The sequence below is a fragment of the Rhinoderma darwinii genome, chromosome 4, assembly GCF_050947455.1.
Source record: "Rhinoderma darwinii isolate aRhiDar2 chromosome 4, aRhiDar2.hap1, whole genome shotgun sequence".
Taxonomy (NCBI): domain Eukaryota; kingdom Metazoa; phylum Chordata; class Amphibia; order Anura; family Rhinodermatidae; genus Rhinoderma; species Rhinoderma darwinii.
Window position 1 is genome coordinate 247711737 of NC_134690.1, and position 27614 is coordinate 247739350.

Here is a 27614-nt window from a genome sequence, read left to right on the forward strand (position 1 = left end):
ATTATTATTATTATGACTATTATAGTATCATATATTATTTATTATATATTGACCAGCCTGAAATGTGACCTCACATTATTTGCTAACCATCAGTTAACATGGTTGACCCATGATCTTGTTTAGGCAAAGATATAGGCAAACTTCTTAGACTTGTTTGCACCTAATATTTTTTTTTCCTTAATAACCACACTAAAGAAAGAGTTATCTTTTAACAAGTTTCTAGAAATTTAGCATTGCGGGTATGGTCCAACTTAGCAGTGTCCACATGCAGCCAGGGGCGTAGCTAAAGGCTCATGGGCCCGGGTGCAAGAATTCAGCTTGGGCCCCCCTACCCCTCCCCAACACCACCATCATCAAACCCCTGCGCGTGCCTATGCCCAGACACCTTGCCCAACAGCCCCCATAGTATAATACCCCCACACAGTATAATGCTCCCATAGCTGCCCCCACACAGTATAATGGCCCATAACTGCACCATACAGTATAATGCCCCCCATAACAGCCCCATACCGTATAATGCTCCCCATATCAGCCCCCACAGTATAATGTCCCACATAGCTGCCCCATACAGTATAGTGCCCCCAATATCAGCCCCCATACAGTATAATGTCCCCCATATCAGCTCCCCATACAGCATAATGTCCCCATATCAGCTCCTCATACAGTAAAATGCCCCCCATGTCAGCTCTCCATACAGTATAATGCCCCCCATATGAGCTCCTCATACAGTGTAATGCCCCAATATGATCTCCCCATACAGTATAATGCCCCACCATATCCGCTCCCATACAGTATAATGCCCCATATCAGCTCCCCATACAGTATAATGCCCCCCATATCAGCTCCCCATACAGTATAATGTCCCCATATCAGCTCCCCATACAGTAAAAATGCCCCCATATCAGCTCCCCATACAGTATTATGCCCCCATATGAGCTCCCTATACAGTATAATGCCCCCTATATGAGCTCCAGATACAATATAATGCCCCCCATATCAGCCCCCATATAGTATAATGCCCCCCATATCAGCCCCCATATAGTATAATGCCCCTGCATATCTGCCCCCATACAGTATTACAATGCCCCTGCATATCAGCTCCAATACAGTATAATGTCCCCCATATGAGCTTCCCATACAGTATAATGCCCCCCATATGAGCTCCCCATACAGTATAATGCCCCAATATGAGCTCTCCATACAGTTTAATGCCCCTCCATATCAGCTCCCATACAGTATAATGCCCCATATCAGCTCCCTATACAGTATAATGCCCCCCATATCAGCTCCCCATACAGTATAATGCCCCCATATGAGCTACCCATACAGTATAAATGCCCCCCATATCAGCCCCCCATACAGTATAATTCCCCCATATTGCCCCCATGCAGTATAATGCCCCCATCTTATCAGCCCCCATGTCATATCAGCCCCCCATACAGTATAATGCCCCACCCCCGCCATATCAGCCCCCATACAGTATAATGCCCACATATGTGCATAATAGAAAAATAGCATAATTACTTACCTATCCCCATTCCCATGCCGGGTGGAGGATCCTTCGCCTCCACCGGTGTGTGCTATGAGTGACTCGGCGCAGACAGGCGCGAATATGTCGCTACATCCCATCTGCCTGCGTCGAGCCGCTCAGGGCACAGTGAATGCTGGATCAAGGAGACGTCAGCTCCTTGCTCTAGCATTGAATGGAACTGGAACCTTGGTGAGTGACTAGCGAGCCCCCAGAGGTCTTCTCATGACCTCCCAGGGGGACGCGACCCACAGTGCGTAATGTATTGTGTTGTATTGTGCAGTTTGTGGTGGAGAGAGGAGCGGGGGCTGTAATTTAACGGCCCCCCCTCTCCACCGCAAACAGCACAATACAACACAATACATTACAAGGCAACACAATACATTACAAGACAACACAATACAACACTACACAACACATTACAATACATTACAATATAGACTCTGCAGCTCACCTGGTGTCCTCCGCACCGGCTCATGCCACTGCACTGGCTGGAAGACATGTCACGTGACAACACAGTCACATGGTACACGAAGTGTACCATGTGACCGTAACCAGGAAGTGCCGGCTTCACGGCACAGAACATTTATTTAAGTATGCTGTATGGCAACGGGGGCCCGTGGGCCCCCCAGGCTTAGGGGCATGGTCACAACTGCGACCGCTGCGACCCCTATAGCTATGCCACTGCATGCAGCCAACAGCCCGCTCATTGCGCTGGTCAATGGCCTGGTATTATCTGAAAAATCATGCGACCATTGGCCACTGCAAGTGAGCGCGGTTTCAGACCGTACTTGTAATGTTGACTGTTAGAACAGTTCTATTGTTTTACATATAACAAAAACAAAAAACAAACAAGAAAAAAACATTTCTGGACAAAAAAACAGCACTCACTGAGTTACGAAAATATTAAATTTAATCCCCATAGTATTTAAGTCTAAGATTGTATAAATACCATTTCCCTGATACGAAATGTTAAATACTTTCGTGTCAAAAAAGACAAAAGTATAATAGGTATGATACCTTTATTGGCTAACCATAAAAGTTCTATATGCAAGCTTTCAGAGTACACAGGCTCCTTCTTCAGGCGAGTTAACAAATAAATGACTTAGAAAAAAGCACAACATTTAGACGTTACACAAAGACAATTAGTACATGAAGTGATATAATTGTCTTTGTGTAACATCTAAATGTTGTGCTTTTTTCTAAGTCATTAGTTTGTTAACATGCCTGAAGAAGGAGCCTGTGTGACCTCACATTATTTGCTAACCATCAGTTAACATGGTTGACCCATGATCTTGTTTAGGCAAAGATATAGGCAAACTTCTTAGACTTGTTTGCACCTAATATTTATTTTTCCTTAATAACCACACTAAAGAAAGAGTTATCTTTTAACAAGTTTCTAGAAATTTAGCATTGCGGGTATGGTCCAACTTAGCAGTGTCCACATGCAGCCAGGGGCGTAGCTAAAGGCTCATGGGCCCGGGTGCAAGAATTCAGCTTGGGCCCCCCTACCCCTCCCCAACACCACCATCATCAAACCCCTGCGCGTGCCTATGCCCAGACACCTTGCCCAACAGCCCCCATAGTATAATACCCCCACACAGTATAATGCTCCCATAGCTGCCCCCACACAGTATAATGGCCCATAACTGCACCATACAGTATAATGCCCCCCATAACAGCCCCATACCGTATAATGCTCCCCATATCAGCCCCCACAGTATAATGTCCCACATAGCTGCCCCATACAGTATAGTGCCCCCAATATCAGCCCCCATACAGTATAATGTCCCCCATATCAGCTCCCCATACAGCATAATGTCCCCATATCAGCTCCTCATACAGTAAAATGCCCCCCATGTCAGCTCTCCATACAGTATAATGCCCCCCATATGAGCTCCTCATACAGTGTAATGCCCCAATATGATCTCTCCATACAGTATAATGCCCCACCATATCCGCTCCCATACAGTATAATGCCCCATATCAGCTCCCCATACAGTATAATGTCCCCATATCAGCTCCCCATACAGTAAAAATGCCCCCATATCAGCTCCCCATACAGTATTATGCCCCCCATATGAGCTCCCTATACAGTATAATGCCCCCTATATGAGCTCCAGATACAATATAATGCCCCCCATATCAGCCCCCATATAGTATAATGCCCCCCATATCAGCCCCCATATAGTATAATGCCCCTGCATATCTGCCCCCATACAGTATTACAATGCCCCTGCATATCAGCTCCAATACAGTATAATGTCCCCCATATGAGCTTCCCATACAGTATAATGCCCCCCATATGAGCTCCCCATACAGTATAATGCCCCAATATGAGCTCTCCATACAGTTTAATGCCCCTCCATATCAGCTCCCATACAGTATAATGCCCCATATCAGCTCCCTATACAGTATAATGCCCCCCATATCAGCTCCCCATACAGTATAATGCCCCCATATGAGCTACCCATACAGTATAAATGCCCCCCATATCAGCCCCCCATACAGTATAATTCCCCCATATTGCCCCCATGCAGTATAATGCCCCCATCTTATCAGCCCCCATGTCATATCAGCCCCCCATACAGTATAATGCCCCACCCCCGCCATATCAGCCCCCATACAGTATAATGCCCACATATGTGCATAATAGAAAAATAGCATAATTACTTACCTATCCCCATTCCCATGCCGGGTGGAGGATCCTTCGCCTCCACCGGTGTGTGCTATGAGTGACTCGGCGCAGACAGGCGCGAATATGTCGCTACATCCCATCTGCCTGCGTCGAGCCGCTCAGGGCACAGTGAATGCTGGATCAAGGAGACGTCAGCTCCTTGCTCTAGCATTGAATGGAACTGGAACCTTGGTGAGTGACTAGCGAGCCCCCAGAGGTCTTCTCATGACCTCCCAGGGGGACGCGACCCACAGTGCGTAATGTATTGTGTTGTATTGTGCAGTTTGTGGTGGAGAGAGGAGCGGGGGCTGTAATTTAACGGCCCCCCCTCTCCACCGCAAACAGCACAATACAACACAATACATTACAAGGCAACACAATACATTACAAGACAACACAATACAACACTACACAACACATTACAATACATTACAATATAGACTCTGCAGCTCACCTGGTGTCCTCCGCACCGGCTCATGCCACTGCACTGGCTGGAAGACATGTCACGTGACAACACAGTCACATGGTACACGAAGTGTACCATGTGACCGTAACCAGGAAGTGCCGGCTTCACGGCACAGAACATTTATTTAAGTATGCTGTATGGCAACGGGGGCCCGTGGGCCCCCCAGGCTTAGGGGCATGGTCACAACTGCGACCGCTGCGACCCCTATAGCTATGCCACTGCATGCAGCCAACAGCCCGCTCATTGCGCTGGTCAATGGCCTGGTATTATCTGAAAAATCATGCGACCATTGGCCACTGCAAGTGAGCGCGGTTTCAGACCGTACTTGTAATGTTGACTGTTAGAACAGTTCTATTGTTTTACATATAACAAAAACAAAAAACAAACAAGAAAAAAACATTTCTGGACAAAAAAACAGCACTCACTGAGTTACGAAAATATTAAATTTAATCCCCATAGTATTTAAGTCTAAGATTGTATAAATACCATTTCCCTGATTAATACGAAATGTTAAATACTTTTGTGTCAAAAAAGACAAAAGTATAATAGGTATGATACCTTTATTGGCTAACCATAAAAGTTCTATATGCAAGCTTTCAGAGTACACAGGCTCCTTCTTCAGGCGAGTTAACAAATAAATGACTTAGAAAAAAGCACAACATTTAGACGTTACACAAAGACAATTAGTACATGAAGTGATATAATTGTCTTTGTGTAACATCTAAATGTTGTGCTTTTTTCTAAGTCATTCGTTTGTTAACATGCCTGAAGAAGGAGCCTGTGTACTCTGAAAGCTTGCATATAGAACTTTTATGGTTAGCCAATAAAGGTATCATACCTTCTATACGTTTGTCTTTTTTTACACAAAAGTATTTAACATTTCATATTGTCTCTGGCTAACATGGTACTACACTATTTTTTACTGTACTTCCTGATTAATACCAATCACAATAGTATAACAAACAATTTATAAATTAAAACATAGCCCAAAATTGTCTGGCCAGGCATTGGAACAGCAGAACCACAATTACCAGAATGGAAAATAAACAGAATCCTAGTATAATCACCATAGGAAGCAATATATGCACAGTAGGTTGTATAACCATAGAAAAAACAGCAAGATTGAAAAATAGTCCTTGTAATGGAATCCGTTAGCTGCAGATTTTCCATACAAAAAAATAAAAGTGCATAATGTATATAAAGAGGATTCAAGGAGTAGATATACTCATCTATTTGAAGATCTTCAGCAGCTCTGTTTCAGCAGTATATGGCCAGGTGCTTTGGACTTCAATCCAGCACAACCTAAGTGTACCACATCATGAGTATATTATTCCCTATTCTCGGTCATATGTAAGATTTCCACATGCCCTTAGACTCCTTAGTCCTATCTTGCAGGGCAGAACAATCAGACCTCTCAAATTCAGATATCAACCAGCAGGTGAACAGTGGTCTGGTTTTAAAGTTATGTGGTCAGGGAATTTTAGGTGATTTTGCCTATGCTCTAGAGCTTGTCTTGCAACATGCAATATCTCCGAGACCGGTTAGATCAATAAGCCGGAACATATGGCAGGTGCACGGCGTGATGACGTTTTTTCACGTCCGTGACAAAACAGAAGTGTTTGACTGACGCGTTTCATCCCAGCTGACATTTCCTCAGAGCTATTGATCTAACAGGTCTTACATGTTTTTTTAGGTGTCTTTTTTTATTTTAACTTGTGTTTTTTTGGTCAACAGCATTTTTTACAAAACCGCAGCAAGTCTGGCTTTGCCATTTTTTTATTTTTTTTTTTAATCATTTAGTGGTGTTTTTGTCCAAAAGACCTCTATGGGTTTTTTCCTCTTTAAAGCGCCATTGTGTGTTGCGTATGTTTATTCCATTCTTTGTGTCATTTTTAGTTTTTTTTAAAAAAAGCATGTGTTCAAAGAGTTATCTTTGCATCACATGATCTTTGAATCACATGATTTGTTATGTGAAAAATGGCACCTAGAAAACACAGATTATAAAACACAATATTTGCGGAAAAAACACCAAAAAAAAATCATTTTGTGTGGTCTTTTGTTTGGCCCCATATAAAGCAACAAAAAAAGTGTGTGTGAAGAAAGCCTTATGTGTAATTCCCTATTTTGTATAAAAGATGGCTGTGTAAGGTGGGGGTGGTTATGGTGAGATGATGAAGCCCCGGCCGAACCACGGAAAAAGATAAAACAAAGCAGGAAGTTAGCGTATTCACTTTAACTTTTACTTTCAGCTTAACAATATGTACAGTTCATTAGCTGCTGCTGATGACGTATTCTGCCACGAATATTATATACATTCTTCCCAGTGTGAGAGGTACAGCACCTAGTCTACGTGCATATACAGGTGAAGCAGGCTGTGTTGTTCTGTGTGACTGGCAGGAAAAGTACCCCTTTTGTAGATTTTGCTGGCTGGCTGATGGCTAAGAAGGCCCCTATAGACCTATTATATGAGAACCGGCTATTTTCTAAGTTGTTCCTTTGTTGCTGGACACTGCAGCCTTACTCTTTACTTTGACTACCCCTCCTTTACCTTTCTCCTATAATGGGCTAGCTAACCCTCTATACAGTGTAGGCTACCTCCCCAACAACTGGTCACTCTCCGGGCCCTGCTACAGCTACACAGATACAGCCTAGCCTGGCTCTCACCAGTCCTCGTATGACACTTTAGTTCCAGACCTTTTCTCAGACTCAGCACTTCTTTAGTCCGGTCCACTGCAGCAACGGAAATGTCCAGATGCTCACTACCTCAAAAGCCACCGCACTCTCCTCTCTTCTGTTCACAGTACACAGATCAGGTCACTCCTAGCTTTTTCCCTACACTGAACCTGTTTGGGTGGGCTCATTGCTCTTTTATAGATATATCACTGCCTCCAGGCGTAATGACTCACGTATGTGCGTCTATCATCACCCTGTTACAGAGCTTAGCAAACGCTGCCTAAGATGGCGTCTGGGCCTTACATCCCAGTGCCAATATTTAAGTGACAATGTTTAAGTGCCAGTATGTGCCTCACTTGCTTTTATATATTAACGCCAACATCAAATGTTGCACATGCCGTCTTCATTGTCAGACATAACCCCTTCTTTTCCATGCAGCTTGTCTTTACCCATATTGTTAGATCTTGGCCAGTTCATCCAAGATACAAGTGCCACCTACAGTGGGGGAAATACATATAGTCACATCTACAACATGCAAAACAGAAATACTGTACAATTTCACTTAAAAATACAGTATGAAATAAATCACAAGAAATATTCAGGCCCTGGATACAATAAGTCAATACACTGGCTCCATTTACTGAGAAATGCAATTCCAACATGTTACAGCTAGACCATTGTATAGAACAATCACTATTACCTCATGTCATGTGTCATTCCTTTTCCTCATAGATTGTAAGCTCTTGTGAGCAGGACCCTCTCTCCTCTTCTTTGATTTGTTAATTAGTTTGTTACTCTGTAATGTCTGATATTGCTTGTACATATTCCGTCTAAATAGTAAAGAGCTGCGGAGCATGTTAGCGCTAAAGAAAGATTATTATTGCTTCTTATTGTTATTGTATTTTATATTCATTTTATGTTTTTATTTCTAAATGGCTTAAATAATCCACATATGCTATGCAGTCTATACCCAGTTTAAATTTGAATATAAATGAAGCAATATCAAATAAACATACAGTTTCTATTCACATTAGAGACATTAGACAGAGAGAACGAAGGATGGTTTTCAGAAGAAACTAGCTGATCACGCACATTCTACAGGATGTGCTGATTTAACTGGCAAATCACCGTACAAAGTAGTTTTGTTAATAACCCACAAATGTAAATCCTGTACTATCCCATACAGTTAGCAATTGCACATTTGACATTTATTATACTGTACTTCTGTTATTCACTTAGCAGAGCAGCGCTTTTTTGCTTTTTTGCTGGGAACTATTTCTTCAAATGAACAGTAAAAGGAATTACAAGCTGTATGAGGCAGAACATTGAATATGTTTATACTAAAATTGAACTCTTCTAATAAAATGTGAATGTGAATGAAGCCTTCGTGGCATGATTTTAATGTGGATGGAAATTGCCAATTTTCTTTAAATATTAGGAATTGAAATAAACATGGCGCTGCTAAGGCAAAAGTGTGGGGAAAATAATTACCCTAGCAGGATTTGCAAATGACAAGTAATACATACGTGGCACATTATGATAATGTGTACCTTATCTGTATGCAGGATTTAGTAATACAGAGTTCATTTACTGAAAATTGGATGTATAAAGTTGAATTGGGAAACAGAACATCATTGGTTCTAGCCTTATTCATTACCAGGCTTGTAAATGTTCTGACTTTATTGGCCGCTATATTTTGTGAGGCCACAATATCCTCTTAATAGAAAAATATACATAGTAAAATGATCTACATGAACATTAAAAAATAATATCCTATTTACCTAGACTTGCTATCTGGATCCTGTTATTGCAAACCTGGCTATGCAGGAGAAAAATGTGATCAGTGTGATCTGGGATACAAAGGATATCCGGATTGTGTACAGTGTAACTGCAGTATTTCAGGCAGCATAAATGAAGATCCCTGTGTTGATCCATGCATTTGCAAGGTAACCGTTTTATGCCTTTGAATAATTAGGAACCAATATAAAATGTTTAATTGTTTTCGGATTCAGATATTTAAATGATCATTCATGTCGCCTGCTGTCAAAATGTATTTTTGAGTCAAACCTCTACCGGTGGGATGATCATTTGAATTATTTTAACATTTTGGTTAATTCTAAGGTTCTTACCCTACTACAACCATAGGATCCATTTGTCTTATTTGTGTAAGAAACTTTGGCCATGAAGATGGACAATATCTCGCCACAAATTCTCAGTCGGACACATATATTGCTGTTGTAGCGTGAGGTTGACAACTGTCTTAAAGAGAAACACAATTATTCCCAATATGAGCATTTCAACTGAAAGCAGAGGGGGTTTCAAAGAATTTCTCCCAAAATAGAGGAAGCATGTGCAAGCATACGGCAAGTTTTTCTTTTAACGATCTCTATACCCCCTTAATATTTTGACAAGAGGGTAATACATTTTTTGTAAGCTGGGAGTGGCTCAAGGTTTAACAATGAATATTACTGGGGTTATAAGATTGCTTAGGGCATAATAATAAAAAGTTCCCTGGTGGTATATAGTGGCTTAGTTGTTAACACACAGCATCCTGGGTGGTCTATATGGTTGAAGACTTGAATGATCATAACTGAGGGCAAGTCATGAATATCAGACCCGCTGAGACTGTGACTTTAATCAGCTTTTAATGAGGGTACAAAGAAATAAAAGACACTTTGGTGACTTGTGAGACACTTTCACACTGAGTCGCCTAATCCGAGGCTGAAGACCTTAACCACGCAGAAGTCGCACCATGTACCAGTTGCTATTGAGGATTGTTAGTGATCAGGTGACCACGTCCTACTTGTGCCTCTGTAATTCACAGCAGATACCACCCGCTACCTCACAGCATTCCCAAAAGTGAAGGCTCTGCCCTCTGCTTTTGAACTGTGCCACGTTTCTGCAGTTAGCCCTGGGGTCCTAGAAATGAAAGGTCCCCAGGACTGTCTGTTCTATATGCCTGCTGTTAGGGCACACTATGCATTGCCCTAACAGAAGCCTGGGTCATAGTGACACATTAAAATGTATGTAAATGTACATGAGTTTTCTAATACATTAAAAGTTGTTAAAAAATTACCCTTTATGGGATAAAAAAAATTATAATAATAATAATAATGCAGAAATGTCACACAAAGCAGTTAGGCTGGGCTCAAGCGCTTATCTTCACACAACCCTGCCTAATGCATCCTAGGATGGGTTGCAAACACAATTATGTAATGACAGCCATTTTAGTTTAAACCCTGGACTAAACAAGCATAAATTACATAAATTAAGGTATTTAGGAATATTTTTATTATAATATTTACATTTTAATATTTAATTTTAATATTATATTTATTTTTTTGAGTCTATTTTTCCAGAGAAGCGCTTCAAGGTGCCCTCCACATTGCTCTTTGCCTGAGCAATTAGGTTATTTAGCTCACTGCAACTTTTAACGAGATGCAAAATTTCATTTATTTTATGCCATTTTTGTTATTATGCACCACAGAAGTATACTGGTTGTAACTTATGTATACTGAGTGTAACTTATGTATACTGAGTGTAACTTTGCTCTAACAGGTATATGCAAGGACAAAATGGGTTTCATTTGAGACATGGGATGACATAGACCATTGCAGCAGAATATATATATTTATCAAAACTGTGAGAACTGACCTTGTCATCTATGGCAACCAATCGTAGTGCAGCTCTTATTTTTCCATAACAGTTTAAGAAATTACATCTGAGCTCTTACTGGTTGCTATGAGTTACAATATCTGTTTTTGTGTAAACTAGTTTTAATAAATGAGTCATACTTGCTGGGACATTTCTTTGATAACTTTACATATCATTGTTGCCCATTACTGCAATGATTAATCATCAGAATAATTGGATCCCAATCAGATATTTGCAACATTGTATAGTGTAAACCCAGTCTAGATTTAAAGGGGTTTTCCACACACGGACAACTGATAACCTATTCACAGGATAGGTCATCAATATATGGTTAGTGGGGGTCCTACACCCAAGCCCCGCACCGATCAGCTGCTACGGCTACCTGGGGGGGCAGATGGCTCAGACTTCTGCATAGCGGCCATGCTGCAGAACAGCAACTCTGCTTCTATTGACTTGAATATGAGCAGAGCTGTAGTACTGCATCTTGGCCGCTATTCCATGACCGGAGCCATCTGCTTCTGGCATGGACATCCGGTCCAGGTGTCAGACCTCCATCGATCCTATACTGATGACCTACCCAGTGAATAGGTCAGCAGCTGTCTGTGCGTGGACAACAACTTTAATGGGAAACTTTCAGAAAAGCGATTGCAAACCTGTAACACTTAACTTATAATTAAAAATCTGCTTTCCAGTATATTGATTTGTATTTTAAGAAACTTAACAAACTGATAATAAGAATTTAGATAAGACACCTGCCTCCCTATAATCTCAACCTACTTCTTCTAGGAAAATGTGGCAGGAGATACCTGCAATATATGTAGGCATGGCTTCTATAACCTGAAGCGTGACAATCCCAGCGGATGTGATCAGTGCTTTTGTTCTGGAGTTACAAATATCTGCATTGATTCTCGTCTTACTTATACCAAGGTAAATGCATTCATAAACTACGGGTAAGTATATTGAAATTGATTAAATATAATTTTTACTGATGACACATCTACATTTCTAAAAAAAAACTTTTTGATGCTCATTAAAAAAAAAAATTGTGCCAACCAACAAGTATTTTTTTTCTGTGGCTACTGCTAGCTTTAAACATAAACATTATCCATGTAGCCATAGGGATACAGAGATAGTAGGGCAAAAAGGTCCTCTGCCACATAAGAAGACATTATTGGTGGGGGCTTTGTTCTAGATTTTGCACTGGGGCCCAGGAACCTTAAGTTACTCCTCTGTACAAATTTATATTTTCCACCGGTTGAAGAGGTATCTACTAAAAGAAAAGGGATAGCATTAAATATATATATACATCCAACATGCACAGCACTACAGAACATAAGGCCAATATATTGAGTACTATGATTTATTTTTCCAGCAGTAGTGTAGCATTAAGAATAGACAATACTGTTGGCCCTTCGCTCGCAGCTCTGCCCTAATGTAGCTGAGCCCAAAAAAAAGCCAAGCAGCAAGCACTAAGAAAAATGATTTGCAGTTAAACATCACCTAAAGATAATGATTTGCATACAATATTTTAGCCCAAAACTGGACAGTTGATTTAAAGTTATCATAGAAATGATGGTGTACCCAAACACACTCAAAGGTATATATGTGTAACAAATGTTTTTTTCACCAGATCACTGATATGAATGGATGGTACCTTACAGAATTAGATGGTGACATCAAAGTTACACCTAGTAAGGACAAATTTGATGGCCCACAGCAAATAAGTATTGGAAGAGTAGATGCACAATCCCAAGGTCTCCGGAATGTCATTTATTGGTCGGCACCAGCATCGTATTTGGATAGCAAAGTAAGTCACATTTCGCACTCAGCTTTCCTAGTTTCATGATTATTGCTACTTTTGATCATGCTTCTAGATTAATTGCTTTTGAATGTTGAAAGAAAATGGGAATTTATTAATCCCAGACTGACATCTGTATAAAAAACAAGATGGTAAGTAATATACTGTACTTCCTAACGTTGACAGTACTGCAAGCACAACAAAATAAATATAGTGCCCAAATGGGAGTAGCCAGCCAACTTTGATGATGTTGTTAAAATCCATCACTTCTTTTCCCTAAAAAGATTGAAAACTTTTATATGAAATAGAGATTTATTGGAGCAAAAAAAAAAAATGTATACTGATAAGATATTTCAAGAAAATTGTTTATTGGTGTTAGAATATTGTAACTTATTTCTCATGAACAGCATCCATTCTTAGAAAACCCAAAGGCGCAATTCTATACATTATATTTCAGCAGGGAAACACAAATCCACCCTCGCACCTTAACAGCAAATTAATAAATGCTTATCAGGTAATCCAGGATCCAGTGTCGCGTCCTGGCCACCATCTACTTCTCAATAGTAGCCGAGATTGGATAAGATTTTTAAGGTCCGTTGTAAATTTTTGCCCTGTAAGGAAACTTTAAAGTCCCATCTCAGTTTTACTGTAATTTTACTATAAAAATATTGTTGCCGTGTAGCCTTAGCCTTAAGAGTATATAATAAAATTCCTATTAGCATGTGGTGCTAAACCGCAAGCATTCATAGGTGACTTAACGTGAACAGTTTTCATAAATGTTTCAATTTGCCTGCATAATTCTCAGAACAATCCATCTAAAGGTACATTTATATATTCAAATTTCAGCCAAATTAATCTAAATGGGGTTGGCAGAAATCCATGCACATGTTGTAGATACTACAACATTCAGATGTATGGAATGGATTTTTCAGCCGTGTATGAACAAACCCTAAGAACGCTGGGCACTCAATTGAAGGTGGAATGTGTCATCCATGCTGTCAGCTCATTGTCCTAAAATAGAAATCCCAATTTTAAGTTTACATGAGCCAAGCTTTAATTTAAAGTGACAAAAGCAAAGTAAATCATCCTCTTCACAGATATTTATCTTTTTCTTATCTCCATGTTCCCACTCATTGAATGGAATAATCATAACACTATGTACAAATCTTTTAACATACAAGCCTCTTTGTTTCTCTCCAGTATAATACTTTGGTCTTCTGTGATTTAGTAGCAGCCTTTTCTGTCTGAATAAAACAATTTGACTTAATAAGTGAACCATATAAATTTTTGATACTTCAATAATACTGAAAGCTCTTACAAATTACCACAGTACATCTTAACTGTCATGTTACATCATGTGAATTATAGCCATGATGACATTTTTTACTCAAATCATTAAGCAGCTTACCATCACAATGGCGGCTTGACTTGTTATTTATTTATTTAGAATTTATTTTTGACAGGGGACACACAGTACAAACGGCAATAAAAGGAGGATAAAAAGAGGTGGTATAAAAACGAATGAGGAGATTAGATTTGTTAGCTCTCAAAATTGAAATGCTCTGAAAGAACTAAAAGGAGGACATACATGCCAGTTAATTGACATTTATGGAATGTATTATTTAGGGAAAATACCTGATAATATATTAGAAAATCCTTTTTTGAATTCTTTCATTCAATTTTACATTTACTGATTTTTTTTTTGTAAAGATTTTAGTATAATAAATTATTAAAATAGTTTATAAAAATTTGTACTGTCTGTAGTCTGTACCTTTTTGCTTCCGTCCCATGACAATGGGGGAATAGAGATGTGTGTTGACTTAACTATTACAAATTAGTCTCTGTTTATATGTGCTATGACTTACATTATAAATGAAATCCATGATGCTATGCCTGACATATCGAACGGCGGATCTGAATGGTGACTAACCAACTCCATTGGCTTACAATGGGGTCTATTCAGGGTTCTGTCAAGGTTTCCAGCCTATGTATGGAAATTGTATGGAGTCTATCTTTCATGCGGAATATGACAGAAAAAAAATCTCCTTATGTTTCTGTATAAAATCGTAGGCATATGAAGGTACAGTATGGTCCCATATGGACTCTATGGGTGGAATATTTTGGCTTCATACAATTTCGAGTTTGTATTAAGTTGTAATACACGCAGACTATCTGTCTTTTAATTTTGTTACTATTTTATGTGTGTCTAACCTCCTTGAATTTAGATCTGATGCTCTAATCCTAAAATTGTTGGTATCAGGAATCTGTTTGAGAACCCATCTCTGGCTCACCATTTTGTAATCATGGAGGACTGTTCAGCTCTCCTGTTATGTAAATAATTACATTATTTATTAAATAATAAAGCTGGTGAATTAATTTCTTAGCACTCCACAATATTTCCTTCCTCGGTTATTCCTCCTGGAAATATATGCATAAATTGCCAAATTGGTGTTACCATTCCTCTTGTCAATGAATTGTGCTGCTACACAGGCTGGCACTGTGAAGAGTGATTCTACAGTGTCATAGTATGTAGGGAAATGCCCCTGTGACAATGAAAATGGTAACATTGAGTGACAATAAATCACACATTTCCAGAAATAATAGCAGAGAAACAGCGCAATTCCTAGATCTACGAAAATATTCCCTATAATTGTTATTGCAAGTATTTACTAGAACAGACTTGTCAGAAGAAGTGACAGGCCCACTTTAAATGAAGCTTACATGAAAGTGGAAAGACAGATAGGCAAATTATAAGTGTTGTATTAATTTTAGAAGTAGCAGCCCATTTTGAAAGTTGGGTAGTCACTACAAAAAAGGCAATAACAAAGTGTTCAAAGACATTTAAGGTCTATTAAGGACAAAGATCATTAAGCTATCATTAATGTCTAGAGATTAGATAAATTGTGGTTGCCCGTGTATGAAAGATACATGAAAAGGACTATGAAAAGGACTATGATAAACTAAATGCAGTGCTCGAGTAAACTGTTTTTAAAAACAGTCAAAAGCTGGGAAGCCAAAACGTATATATCTTTTTTAGAACAGTTAAAAATAAATGTAAGAAAAATCATTTTACTTTTCCCCAGCCTATTCCTCTGTGCCACGCCTGAGATAGAGCTGTAGTTTAAAAGACATCCTCTACAGAGTCATAAAGAATGATGGTTGTGATATGCTCAGCTAGTTTCCCAGTGTTCTGTTAAAATTCTCATTAAGTCAAAGGAACTTTAGCAACTTCTAAGTTCTATATATTTTGTAGTGTATCAGTATCCAGCATCTGGCCTGTATTTCATTGTACCCACAAAAGAACACAAAAAGATGGAATTACAAATGGGGGAATAGTTAGAGATCCTATGAACCGAAATATTACTAGAGAAGAGATAAGCTATTTGAGAATTCAGAAGATATGGTCATTTTTGCACTGCTCGAATTTAAAGTAAAACACAAATAGGGTAAGTTCAAACAGCCTTTTAGAAGCCATATTTAGGAGTGTAAAATGCTTGTATTACGATCCAAAAAACACTTCAAATACACCTGCAAACAGTTTCCCATTCATTTCAATGGGAAATACACTGTGTTGTTCATATAAGGCGTATTTTTACACTGCTGAATTAAAAAACAGCCTTGTAAAAAAAACAAAGCGTTTGACAAGCTGATTTTCCATTGACACTACAAAAAAAGCTTTGAAAATATGCCTCAAAATACGCTTTAAAATACACTTGACAAGCGCTTAAAAAATGCTTGCAAAAATCAATAACACTTTGAAAATCAGCTCAAAAAACGCCGGGATTAAAAGGCTGTTTTCTCTTGAAATCAGCCTCGTATTTTTCTACCTCAAACATAAGCCATATGAACTTACCCTGAGAATGTATAAACCTATTTAAAGAGGCTCTGTCACCAGATTTTGCAACCCCTATCTGCTATTGCAGCAGATAGGCGCTGCAATGTAGATTACAGTAACGTTTTTATTTTTAAAAAACGAGCATTTTTGGCCAAGTTATGACTTTTGCAAGCCTCATTTGCATAACTACAAAAATGGTCATAACTTGGCCAAAAATGCTCGTTTTTTAAAAATAAAAACGTTACTGTAATCTACATTGCAGCGCCTATCTGCTGCAATAGCAGATAGGGGCTGCAAAATCTGGTGACAGAGCCTCTTTAAAATGAGCACACATTAGTAATAGTAGTGATATAACTGATACAGAACTGCTTTTTGTGCCTAAGGAGCTAAGACAAATCTGCTTGCCAAAAATACATATTCTGTATTTGATAAAGAAAAGTGAAAATGGTTTAATGTTGTAGAAGAGGTAGAGCTACAAAATAGTGTGCTAATAGACTACACTAAAAAGTTGCAGGAATAACTTTTGAACTAAAAACTTTCAAAGGGGTTTTTCGTAAATGTAAAATATTGATCATCAAATTTATTTTTACCATTTTATTGTACAATGACCAAATAAATGTTAAACAAATGAAAAATATTTTATAGTTTACATTTTCAAAGTGCCAAGCCTTAATAACAGGTTTGTATCATCCTGGCATTCTCTTAGCTAACTTCATGATATTGCCACCTGGGATGCTTTTCTAGTAGTCTTGGAGGAATTCCCATACATTATGATCATTATCAGCATACAGATACTTTTAATTAATGTGAGGTCTGATGGCTATGGGATTCAGGTCACCTGATGGAGTAGTCAATCATTCTTCTTCTACATCATATTGTTCTTGCAAAGCCTGAGATGTGTTTTGATGGGATAACTAAGCAGAAGATGTTATGGTATTCTGCTGCAGAATGCTATGGTCATGATAAAGAAGTTTACCTCCAATTCCTAATTAGTTGGCAACACTGCCACAAGCAAAGCAATCTCTGACCATCATACCTCCTCTGTTATGCTTCATGGTGGGAACCACACATCCCAACATATTCTGCTAAACTCGTCTAACACAAATACAGAGGTTTTATCTCAAATTCGGATTTATCGTTACATTAATTCAGCTGCCATTTCCTGTGTTCCTTAGTCCCAGGAAAGAGTCTTCTCCATTTTTATTTCTACTCCTCATGCATACAAAGACTTAAAACTATAAATCCGGTGTCTTGTTTGATTACTCCATTTAGTTAAAGAGGCTCTGTCACCAGATTTTCAAACCCCTATCTCGTATTGCAGCAGATCGGTGCTGCAATGTAGATAACAGTAACGTTTTGTTTTTTTTCAAAAACGAGCATTTTTGGCAAAGTTATGACCATTTTTATATTTATGCAAATGAGGCTTTCTTAAGTACAACTGGGCGTGTTTAAAGTTATTTCCAAGTGGGCGTGAATTGTGTGTGTACATCTGGGTGTGTTTACTTGCTTTACTAGCTGGGGGCGTTGTGAATAGAAGTGTATGATGCTGACGAATCAGCATCATCCACTTCTCTTCATTACCACCCAGCTTCTGGAAGTTCACAGACACACAGCGTTGAATTCATTCAGCATCTGCGCAAAAGAGCAGGCATCCAGGAAGGCGGTCATGTGAGCAAATCACATGACCGCTGCAATCTTGGGATCTATGGCAGTCATGTGAGTAAATCACATGACCACTACATGAGCGCCGCCATCTTGACAGCTTTGTACGGGATCATCGCCGCAATCCAATGTTTACTGAAAGAGCTGATCCAGGAGGAGCAGGGGGCCTTGAACAGCAGCACAGGAGTAAAGAATAGGAGGGGGTTTTCAAGTCAATTGTGGCACTTATAAATTGCTTAAAATGTATTCGGACCGAATCGACCGGCAATTCAATAGAATTTGCCTCAAAAATGAATTTCGGGAAATTAGCTCACCTCTAATCATGAGAAACATGTTTCTGGTAAGGTGTGTCCATGTTTTTGACTAGTACAGTAGTAAAGGCCAGATTATAATTGTAATTATAGAATCTCCAGCTCCTAGTCCCTTCTTTCTCCTAGTCCTGAGGCCCACATAAATGAAAGAAATGTATGTAATTTTGTCAAATTTGTGACCAGTTATCTGGCGGGGCACTGAGATAGCTTGTCCAGGTGGCCGCAGAGATACAGGGTTACTATCATGCTGGCCAATCATATGTTAAGTATGCAGCTAACTTGTAATTCAGCCTAGCAGGCCTGATCTCAACTACAATGCATTACTGCAATACATAGCAATGAAACAACTTTGTACTAGAGATGAATTTCCCAAAAATTGGTTTTGGGCCTGATTCTATCGAATCGGCTGTCCAATTCGGTATGGTCCTAATAAATTTGCTTTAAATTGCAAGTGCCCCAATCACTCTGTCTGACTATCTGGTGTCTTCTATGACTGTATCCAAGTTGGATACAGTCCTAGAAGACATCATAGAGCTTGACAGGGCAACCAGGGCACTTGCAATTCTAACAGTAAAAATAAAGAAAATACAATGCTCACTTTCCCTGGTATCCTGTAGCGACACGTCCCTGCCAGCATCCTAAAATGATGTTGTTTTGTTCCATGTGACCAGAGCAACGTGTGATTGGCTGCAGCGGTCACATGGTACAAAACAACATCATCTAAATTGTCCTCCAGGACGCGTTGCAGCAGCAGTCACATGGGACAAATCCACATTATCTCAAGAGGCCGACATATACGCGTCACTACAGGAGATCAGGTGAGTATGGTATTTTTTATCTCCTCTTTATTCCTCTTCATTTTTCTAATTCGTAAAATGGTGGCCGGCTGCTGACATTTTGCTGATTCATGCAGCACTAACCTCAAAAGTTTCAAATTCCACCAAATCCTAAACTTAGTAAATTTGTCTTGAATTGGATTTGTTTAGAATCGATTTTCGTAAACTAAGACGGATAGTAGAGAAATATTTTTCTAAAAACAGTATTCCTGGTTAAAGAATACATGCATTCCCTCTTTTGTAGTTTTTCTCTATCTCTTCTCTCCCCTGTGGATATGGATATATTATAAGGACCCTATATAGAGGTAATTGTGAGCACTATAGCTATTCTTTCAGCACTACTTGGATTGCTTATTATGGTTTTCCATTATTATATTATATATTGATTTATATACACTTCCACAGTTTTTTGGGTATTATTTAGTGTTAGGCCTTTTAAAGCATATTTGAACACAATATGACACCAATTTGGCGACGCTGTGTAGTCAGCATAATTTGCACATTGAAAGGCATTATTATGTGCGTCATGTGTGGTGCTCTCATGTATTTTGTATTTTCCGACTTTTTTTTATTTCTATATAATATTATAGTTTAAATAAATTGGAGCACATTGATAATTGTATAAAGTGTTAATGCTTATGGCAGCAGTAAATATGTCCCTGCCTGTTAAAAGAGATAGTGTGCTGAAGGAAGAAGTAGTGTATTTGTAGTGAAGCAAGTAACAGCCAGGTAGTTAATTTTGTAATTTTATACTGTAGTATAGTTGTATGTATATGTATAATTGTAATCAAATCAGCCATCCTAAGAAACCACATTTTGGATCCACATCAGGGAATTTTGGGTATCATTACTGAAGGTGTGTGGTGCATGGGGAAAAATAGCTGGTTAGCCGACTTATAACAGAGCCTTATAAAAGGATAGACTCCAGCACTCTACTCTTAAAAAATCTCATCCTTTATTTAAAACAAAGCTAGAAATCCATAGACAAGCTCCATGTGTAAGATAGAAGATTAGCTAATGTGTTTTAAGATAAATGTTTTAAAGCATATAGCTCCAAAACATGTAACCTATTCTTTATTTAACACCTGGAGTTTGTATGGTGTTGGTGAAAAGGCCCCTTGTTAGTTGTGGTTGGTCCAATATATTTACTCCTACACCCTAAGGGTATGTGCACACGATGAGAGGCTTTTACGTCTGAAATGACAGACTGTGTTCAGGAGAAAACAGCTGCCTCGTTTCAGACGTAAATGCTCCTCCTCGTAATATTCGAGGCGTCTGTGACGCTCGTAATTCTTGAGCTGTTCTTCATTGACTTCAATGAAGAACGGCTCAAATTACGTTGCAAAGAAGTGCCCTGCACTTCTTTGCCGAGGCAGTCAATTTACGCGTCGTCGTTTGACAGCTGTCAAACGACGACGCGTAAATTACAGGTCGTCTGCACAGTACGTCGGCAAACCCATTCAAATGAATGGGCAGATGTTTGCCGACGTATTGTAGCCCTATTTTCAGACGTAAAACGAGGCATAATACGCCTCGTTTACGCCTGAAAATAGGTCGTGTGAATCCAGCCTTAATCTAGCCCTGCTGGTACTGTATGTCTAAAAATACAATTATAGTTTTGTAATGATGCGAGAAAGTGTTTCAATCGTTATCTGTAGAAATGGTATTTAGATCATAGTTGCAAACTTGTATGAAACATATTCTTTGAGAGTGTCATGTTTTTTTTAACATATGCCCTGCTGCCAAAAACGGATTAAAATGACAGACAGAATGCATAATTAAAATTGATCCTATGGTTACTGAGTCATACAGCGTACCCCCATAAAAGGAGGGTGTTTTCCTCTTTTTCTGAAGACAATTGTGAAGGGTTAGCAAGTACTTTATGCTTTAGATATACCATTGGATTGCCAGGGGTGGACATGTTATATGTGCAACCTGTGCAGCCACGTTACCAGTAGGTAATGGGCCATTTCTACCTTTAAAGCAGCAAGCAGATTCCTAGAATCTGTCAGTCTGCATGTAAGGGCCTGAGCTAATAAATTTCATATCCCACAATAAGTGGTGGACTGTAAGAGAGACATAAAGGGGTGCTCTATAAAGAGCTATTAGTGAGCAAGGGACCCATTTACTGTTCTTGGACTGGGCCCCCTGTTGTGTCTCAATACAGTAATATGTAACCTGGGGGTGTCTATGCGCATGTTGAAAACACCAGCTGTGATCCCACTGAATCTCTTAAATTAATCAATACAATAATGTGTATCATTATACTGTACATTACAAAATAGTAGGATGACCGTCACATTACCACTCTGACAAAAAATGGAAAATTCTAACTTTGGTACATCAGCAGCAGCAAAGCCTTGTTAGGCCTTGTTATGTCCTGAGGTAGAGGTCTCTAGATGTCTTTTTGGAACGTGTCCTATTATGGGTTAGTAGTTGTATGGGCAATACTAGGCATATGTACTTTTTTGGACCCATGTAACCTGCAACCATCTATATATTGATCTTTGACCACCAACTCAGTTTGGTTTTTATGGATTTTAAATGCTTTTATTGAGACAGTTGTTGTCCCTACTTTCTATTTTGACTTAATTAAAGATATATTGGATTAATTGCGTTTGACTACTATACCATGGTATGTACTTAAAGGGGACTTTTTTTTTATTTTGTGCTTGGTTTTGTTACAAACCAAGACCAGCTGGTGATCTGGCAGTTAAAAACCCCAGCGAAAAATTGAATGCAATGAATGCAGCAGCTGCTGCAGGAAAATGTGGTACCTGTATTTGGCTATGTTTGGTATGTTCAGACATGGCGTATACGTTGTGGAAATTCTGCAGCATCTGCAGTAGTAACAAAGTGAATTAGATATAAAAAATCTCATTCACACACTGCAAGAAAATTCTGTGCAGAATACGTGCATAAATTGACCTGCAGTGCAGAAAATAAGTCCACAGCCCGTCAATATATGTTGCGGAATCGCAGCGCATTTATTGCAGAATTTCCCAGTTGTGTTCAGAGGGGAATTCAAATTCCATGACAAATGTCATATTTTGCAGCTAATTCCGAAGTTCCAAAAGAAAAATAATCTAATTTCAAAGTTCAAATAAAGCAGTAATGCGTACATTCTCCCCCGCCAGGTCTGTGTACAGCCGGCGTCTTGTGATGGTATTTCATCAGCTGTGACCCTGCCCATCACAGGCTGCAGTAGACACAACTGATGAAACGTCATCACAGAAGGTCAGCTGTACACAGACCAGCCGGGCGATCATGCACGCGTTGCTGCTATGGGAACACCAGAAGTGGTGAGTAAAGTGTTTTTTTTTTTGTTTTTTTTTTATTGCCTGTTTTCCACAGCAGAATACTGCCCGAATATATGCACCAAAATAAAAATTATTTGTTGCGTGGATTTCCTCAGGTTCTTGCTTATTTTTCGCTGCATATCCGACCCCTTTAAACTCAAAAAGTGACCATTTAATACATAGTCGCACTAAATCCTCCAGAGTGGGAGCTGCTCTTTGCTGCAACTCTCTGCTCTGGCTAATGGAGGGGGTCCCAAAAATATGGACAGGGGTTATCCTAATAGGACATCTCCTTTATCCTAAAATGGTTCACTAAACCTTGCTGTTATTTAATTTGAAAATGCAAACAGTTTAAACTTCCATTTTTACTACTGTACCTTGAAGAAAGAAGATTACGTGCGCAGAAATGTGATATAACATTTTGACTAAAGCTGGTACTTAGCTTCTAAGAGGGAGATTTAATGCTGCAAAATATAATCTCTTTTCATAGAGGAAAAGTAATTAGTTTCACGTTTGATTTCTTAAATGGCAAACTTCTGTAATACGACACATGAAATAGTCGCGGTGTTAAGTAATTACAAGCAAATGGGCGGTTTACAACACAAGGATTAACACACTCATTGCAGTTAGTGAAGACCTGCCTGCTTTCTCCTCTATAGGACATCTTGAGACGGACTTCTTTTTGCATTCATCATATCGTTTCTATTTTCTTTTTTTAATTGAATGTTTACATGCTGCCAATAGCATGACTATGCTTTCATCTTTGGACCATGCAATTTTTGAGGCAAATACACTCCTGATTTTTCTAAGCAAATAGGATTTCTGGTTACAATGAACTAACTGGTGGAATAAAACACATCCTCAAAAAAGTCTTAAGGAAAAAACAAAGCATGGATTTGATGAGAGCCTCATCTTCTAGATAACATGACAGTGGTTTAAACATGCCACTGACATTATTAGTACTAGTTCTTCCCTGGAACATCCGTGTCTACTAGTTCTCACAAAGCCTTCCCTGGAAAATCCGTGTCCAGAGACAACCATATTATAATTGCTAATTTCTCTGCTCAGAGGCATCAGAGAGAATCACATTCGCTGCGAGCTTCCACAAGCAAATGTCACACTGCATTTACTTTGATTTTCTTTCACTCACGTACGCCTGCCTCTTAAAAGCGTGCCTTGCCTCTACCTAGGACTAAAGGTCTGCAACAGCAGATAGGAGAATATTTCCTATTTGTCCTTAGAAGAAGGATTGAAGATTTCATCGCAGATAACTCCGCTAAATATTTCTATATTGTGAAATGCAGACTTGTTTTGTAAACATTTTTAGGTATTTGTTATTTTTTACTTGATAACCAATGAGAAACAATGCAATAATATATTGGAATCCTTAGTGCAGTGTTTCCCATCGAGTGGCTTCTTTCAAATTCTGTACATGTGGCTCCCTGTCATGTCCATGGCCGCGGGCCGTCAGGCTCACTCACCTCCTGAAGACAGCAGTCATGGGTCTGCGAGCGCTGGCCCCAGTCTCCTCCTCAGGAGACACCAGCGCTAACTTCCGCTCACCTCGGCCGGGTCCCGTAGGGTGCATGCGCACGCTCGTGTCTGCTCTTAAAGGGGCAGCGCGCACACCAGAGTTTAAATCAAATTTAGCCCATGAGTTCCTGGACTATAAGAAGGGCCCAGCCCCTTCCTCCCATGCCTGAGCGTTGTTGTCATACCCAAAGTTTGTCTATGCAAATGGTCTCCTAGTGTTTTCCAGTTCCCAGTGTTCCCCGTACCTGTCTCCTGTATCCTGTATCCCGTGCTATCCTGGTCAAGTGCCGTGCTGAGCTGTAGTTGAGCTGTGCTTATCCCACGCCTGTCCTGCTACACCACGCCTGACGTCTGCCTGCTGCCTAGTCCCAGCCGAGCCTGCCTTGCTACTGTCCGAGCTGCTACAGGTACACTATACGAACTATAGTCTGTTACCTGCACCCTGTTGGCCAGCTGCCATACCGTCAAGGCGATATGGCCCAGTTGGTCCACAAACCCAAGGGGACACTCCCTAGCTGGAAGTTGCTCCAGATTTTATTGTGTACTAGTGGCACCAAAGATGTCATAGTATAATTAGAACTTACCAGGGTCAAAACTATATCAGACCAATAGACACATCAATAAGGATTCTCCAAAGAGTCAGACTCTTGACTTCCAGGCATCTCTGCATTGATTACTATCCTAAACATCTTGAGAATCATGTAGATTCTTGCTTGAGAGATGAGTATTGTTCCTACTAAAATAGCAATGGTTTTTGCCTTCCTACTCTTACATCAATCCAATGTTTTTCTTTCATCATTCTTATTCTGGGGATAAAGGGGTGCAGATTTTTTGGATAATCTTCTTGGATGCATTGTGACTACCTGGATGAGTTGTGTTCTTGGAGTAATCATCGCTCCTCTTGGAATCATCACTGTTCCGTGTCTACTCCATTTGGAGATTATTCTCTTATTTTATTTCGATGTAGTTCCAGACATGGCTGTGTAACTCTTTCTGATATATTTCAACATTTTTTTCTAATTTAATTTCGGTATAGTGTTCTTGTTACAAGAAAAATGCTGGTAACCTCTACCAGTCTACCCTCATATTGAGTCATAATATATAGTATAGTTTGGATTTAATAATGACTGATATCAAAACACATGTTTCAATTATAGCTCCTGATGGTAACATAACCAGTTTAAATGTAACTGTGATGTGTGTTTACATAGATTTTCTGTCTAAAATTTCATTGTGTTTAAAGGGGTTTTTCCCACAATAGTTAAAGCATATCGATAGGATATGTCATCAATGTCTGATCACCGAGAAACCAACCTTCAATGATGGCTAGAATAAAAGGACCAATGTATCCTTTAGCTTTTCTTTGGCAAAACTCAACTCCCAACCAAGCACTGTGTAGGGAATTACAACACTGTGAATGGCGATATGGATTCATGGATTAAACGTATGTCAAATACTAGACAGCATCTGAAAGATTTAGTGTATCAATGTAATCTGTAATTATATAACAACAAATGCAACTACATATTGTCATCTAGTGAACCCAAATAGAGGGTGTAAGCAAGGGTATTTGTACAATAGAGGATGCCTATGCAGACGCTATGGTATTTTGAGAAGAGGGGGAAAGTTTAGGCTGGCCTAATCCCGCTTTTCATGATAAATTGACAAAAAAAAGTCCATATATTGTTTATATACACTAAGGCAGGGGCCTCAAACTCTACTGGGTAAATGGGCACAAAATAGAAAAAATGTATGTTGACGGGCCGCATTACTTTCAAATTTGATAAAATACTAAATTATTGTTAATCAATTTGTTATTTGAACTACTATAACAATGCTACATTACTATAACAATACTACATTACTATAACAATATTACATTACTATAATAATACTACATTACTATAATAATACTACATTACTACAATAACACTACATTACTATAATAATACTACATTACTATAACAATACTACAGTACATTACTATAATAATACTAAATTACTATAACAATACTACATTACTATAATAATACTACATTACTATAACAATACTACATTACTATAATGATACTACATTACTATAATAATACCGCTAAGTTTAAACTTACCTGAAATTTGCGAGTTTACTCCACGTGCTTATTTTAACAATCCAATTTTCCAGTTTAAGTGTCGCTAAATGCCGTTTTGCTGCTTAGTCGACAGCATTTGACACAAAAATGTCAAGATTGGGCAGTCCCTTCTTAGATAGTGCCACAGCGCCCTCTGTAGATACAGACACCCCCCCCCCCCGTAGATAATTCCCCAGTACCATCTGTAGATAGAGACACGTCCCCTAGATAATTCCCCAGTGCCCTCTGTAGATAATGCCGCAGTGCCCTCTGTAGATAATTCCACACACCCCAGTAGATAATGCCACAGTGCCCTCTGTAGAGAGTACCACCCCCCTTAGTTAATGTGCATAAATCCCCAATGCCCTCTATAGATAATTCCCCAGTCCCCTCTGTAGATAATGCCACAGTGCCCTCTGTAGATAGTGCCACACACACCACTTTGTAGATAGTGCCACACACCCCTTTCTAGATAGTGCCACACACATCCCTTTTTTAGATAGCTCCATTGGGGCTCCCCCTAGGAGTGGAATCCCCAGCCAAAGTGTTGCCGGGGATTCCTTTCCCGGAGGAGACCCTGACGTCACTGTCCATTTATCGACAGTTACGTGAGAGGCCTCGTCTATCAGCGGATTCCCTGACCTACTGCGACGGCAACTCGCTGGCCAGGCATTCCGGTCCAGGAGGAGCCACTGACGTCACTGTCCATATATGGACAGTGACGTCAGTGGCCTGGTCTATTAGCGGAATCCCCGACCAGTACATCGGCAATGATGTGCTGGCCGGGGATTCCGGTCCAGGAGGAGCCACTGACGTCACTGTCCATATATGCACTCTGGCTGGGGATTCCACTCCTAGAGGGAGCCCCAATGAAGCTATCTATTGAGAGTCGCTGTAGCGCTGTCCACAGGGTGGGGTGTGTGGCGTAGCAATATCTAGAGTGGGGGTGCGGTGCTCCTCCTTTGGTCTGCTCTCCCGCTGTCAGCGGGCCACAGATGACAGCTTCAGGGTCCACATGAGGCACGCGAGCAGCGTGTTTGAGACCTCTGCACTAAGGGGTCTTTTCTCAATTATTTTTAATTGATGATAGTCAATTAAGCACAGTGATACTGTGGTTATTAATATTCACTTTTTGAATTGAATTACTGAAATAAATTAACGTTTGATGATATTCTAATTCATTGAGAATGACTAGTGTATATATATATATATATATATATATATATATATATAT

The 27614-nt window shown here is 39.5% G+C and overlaps 1 protein-coding gene across 1 annotated transcript in view; it reads left to right on the forward strand.

The window, feature by feature from the left end:
- Positions 1–27614, forward strand: part of LAMA2 (laminin subunit alpha 2) — an 852154-nt gene that overhangs the window by 340512 nt on the left and 484028 nt on the right. Inside the window, exons 11-13 of the mRNA XM_075863715.1 lie at positions 9130–9290; positions 11785–11925; positions 12629–12805. Coding sequence (XP_075719830.1) covers positions 9130–9290; positions 11785–11925; positions 12629–12805 — 479 coding nt within the window. The remainder of the gene's footprint in view (positions 1–9129; positions 9291–11784; positions 11926–12628; positions 12806–27614) is intronic.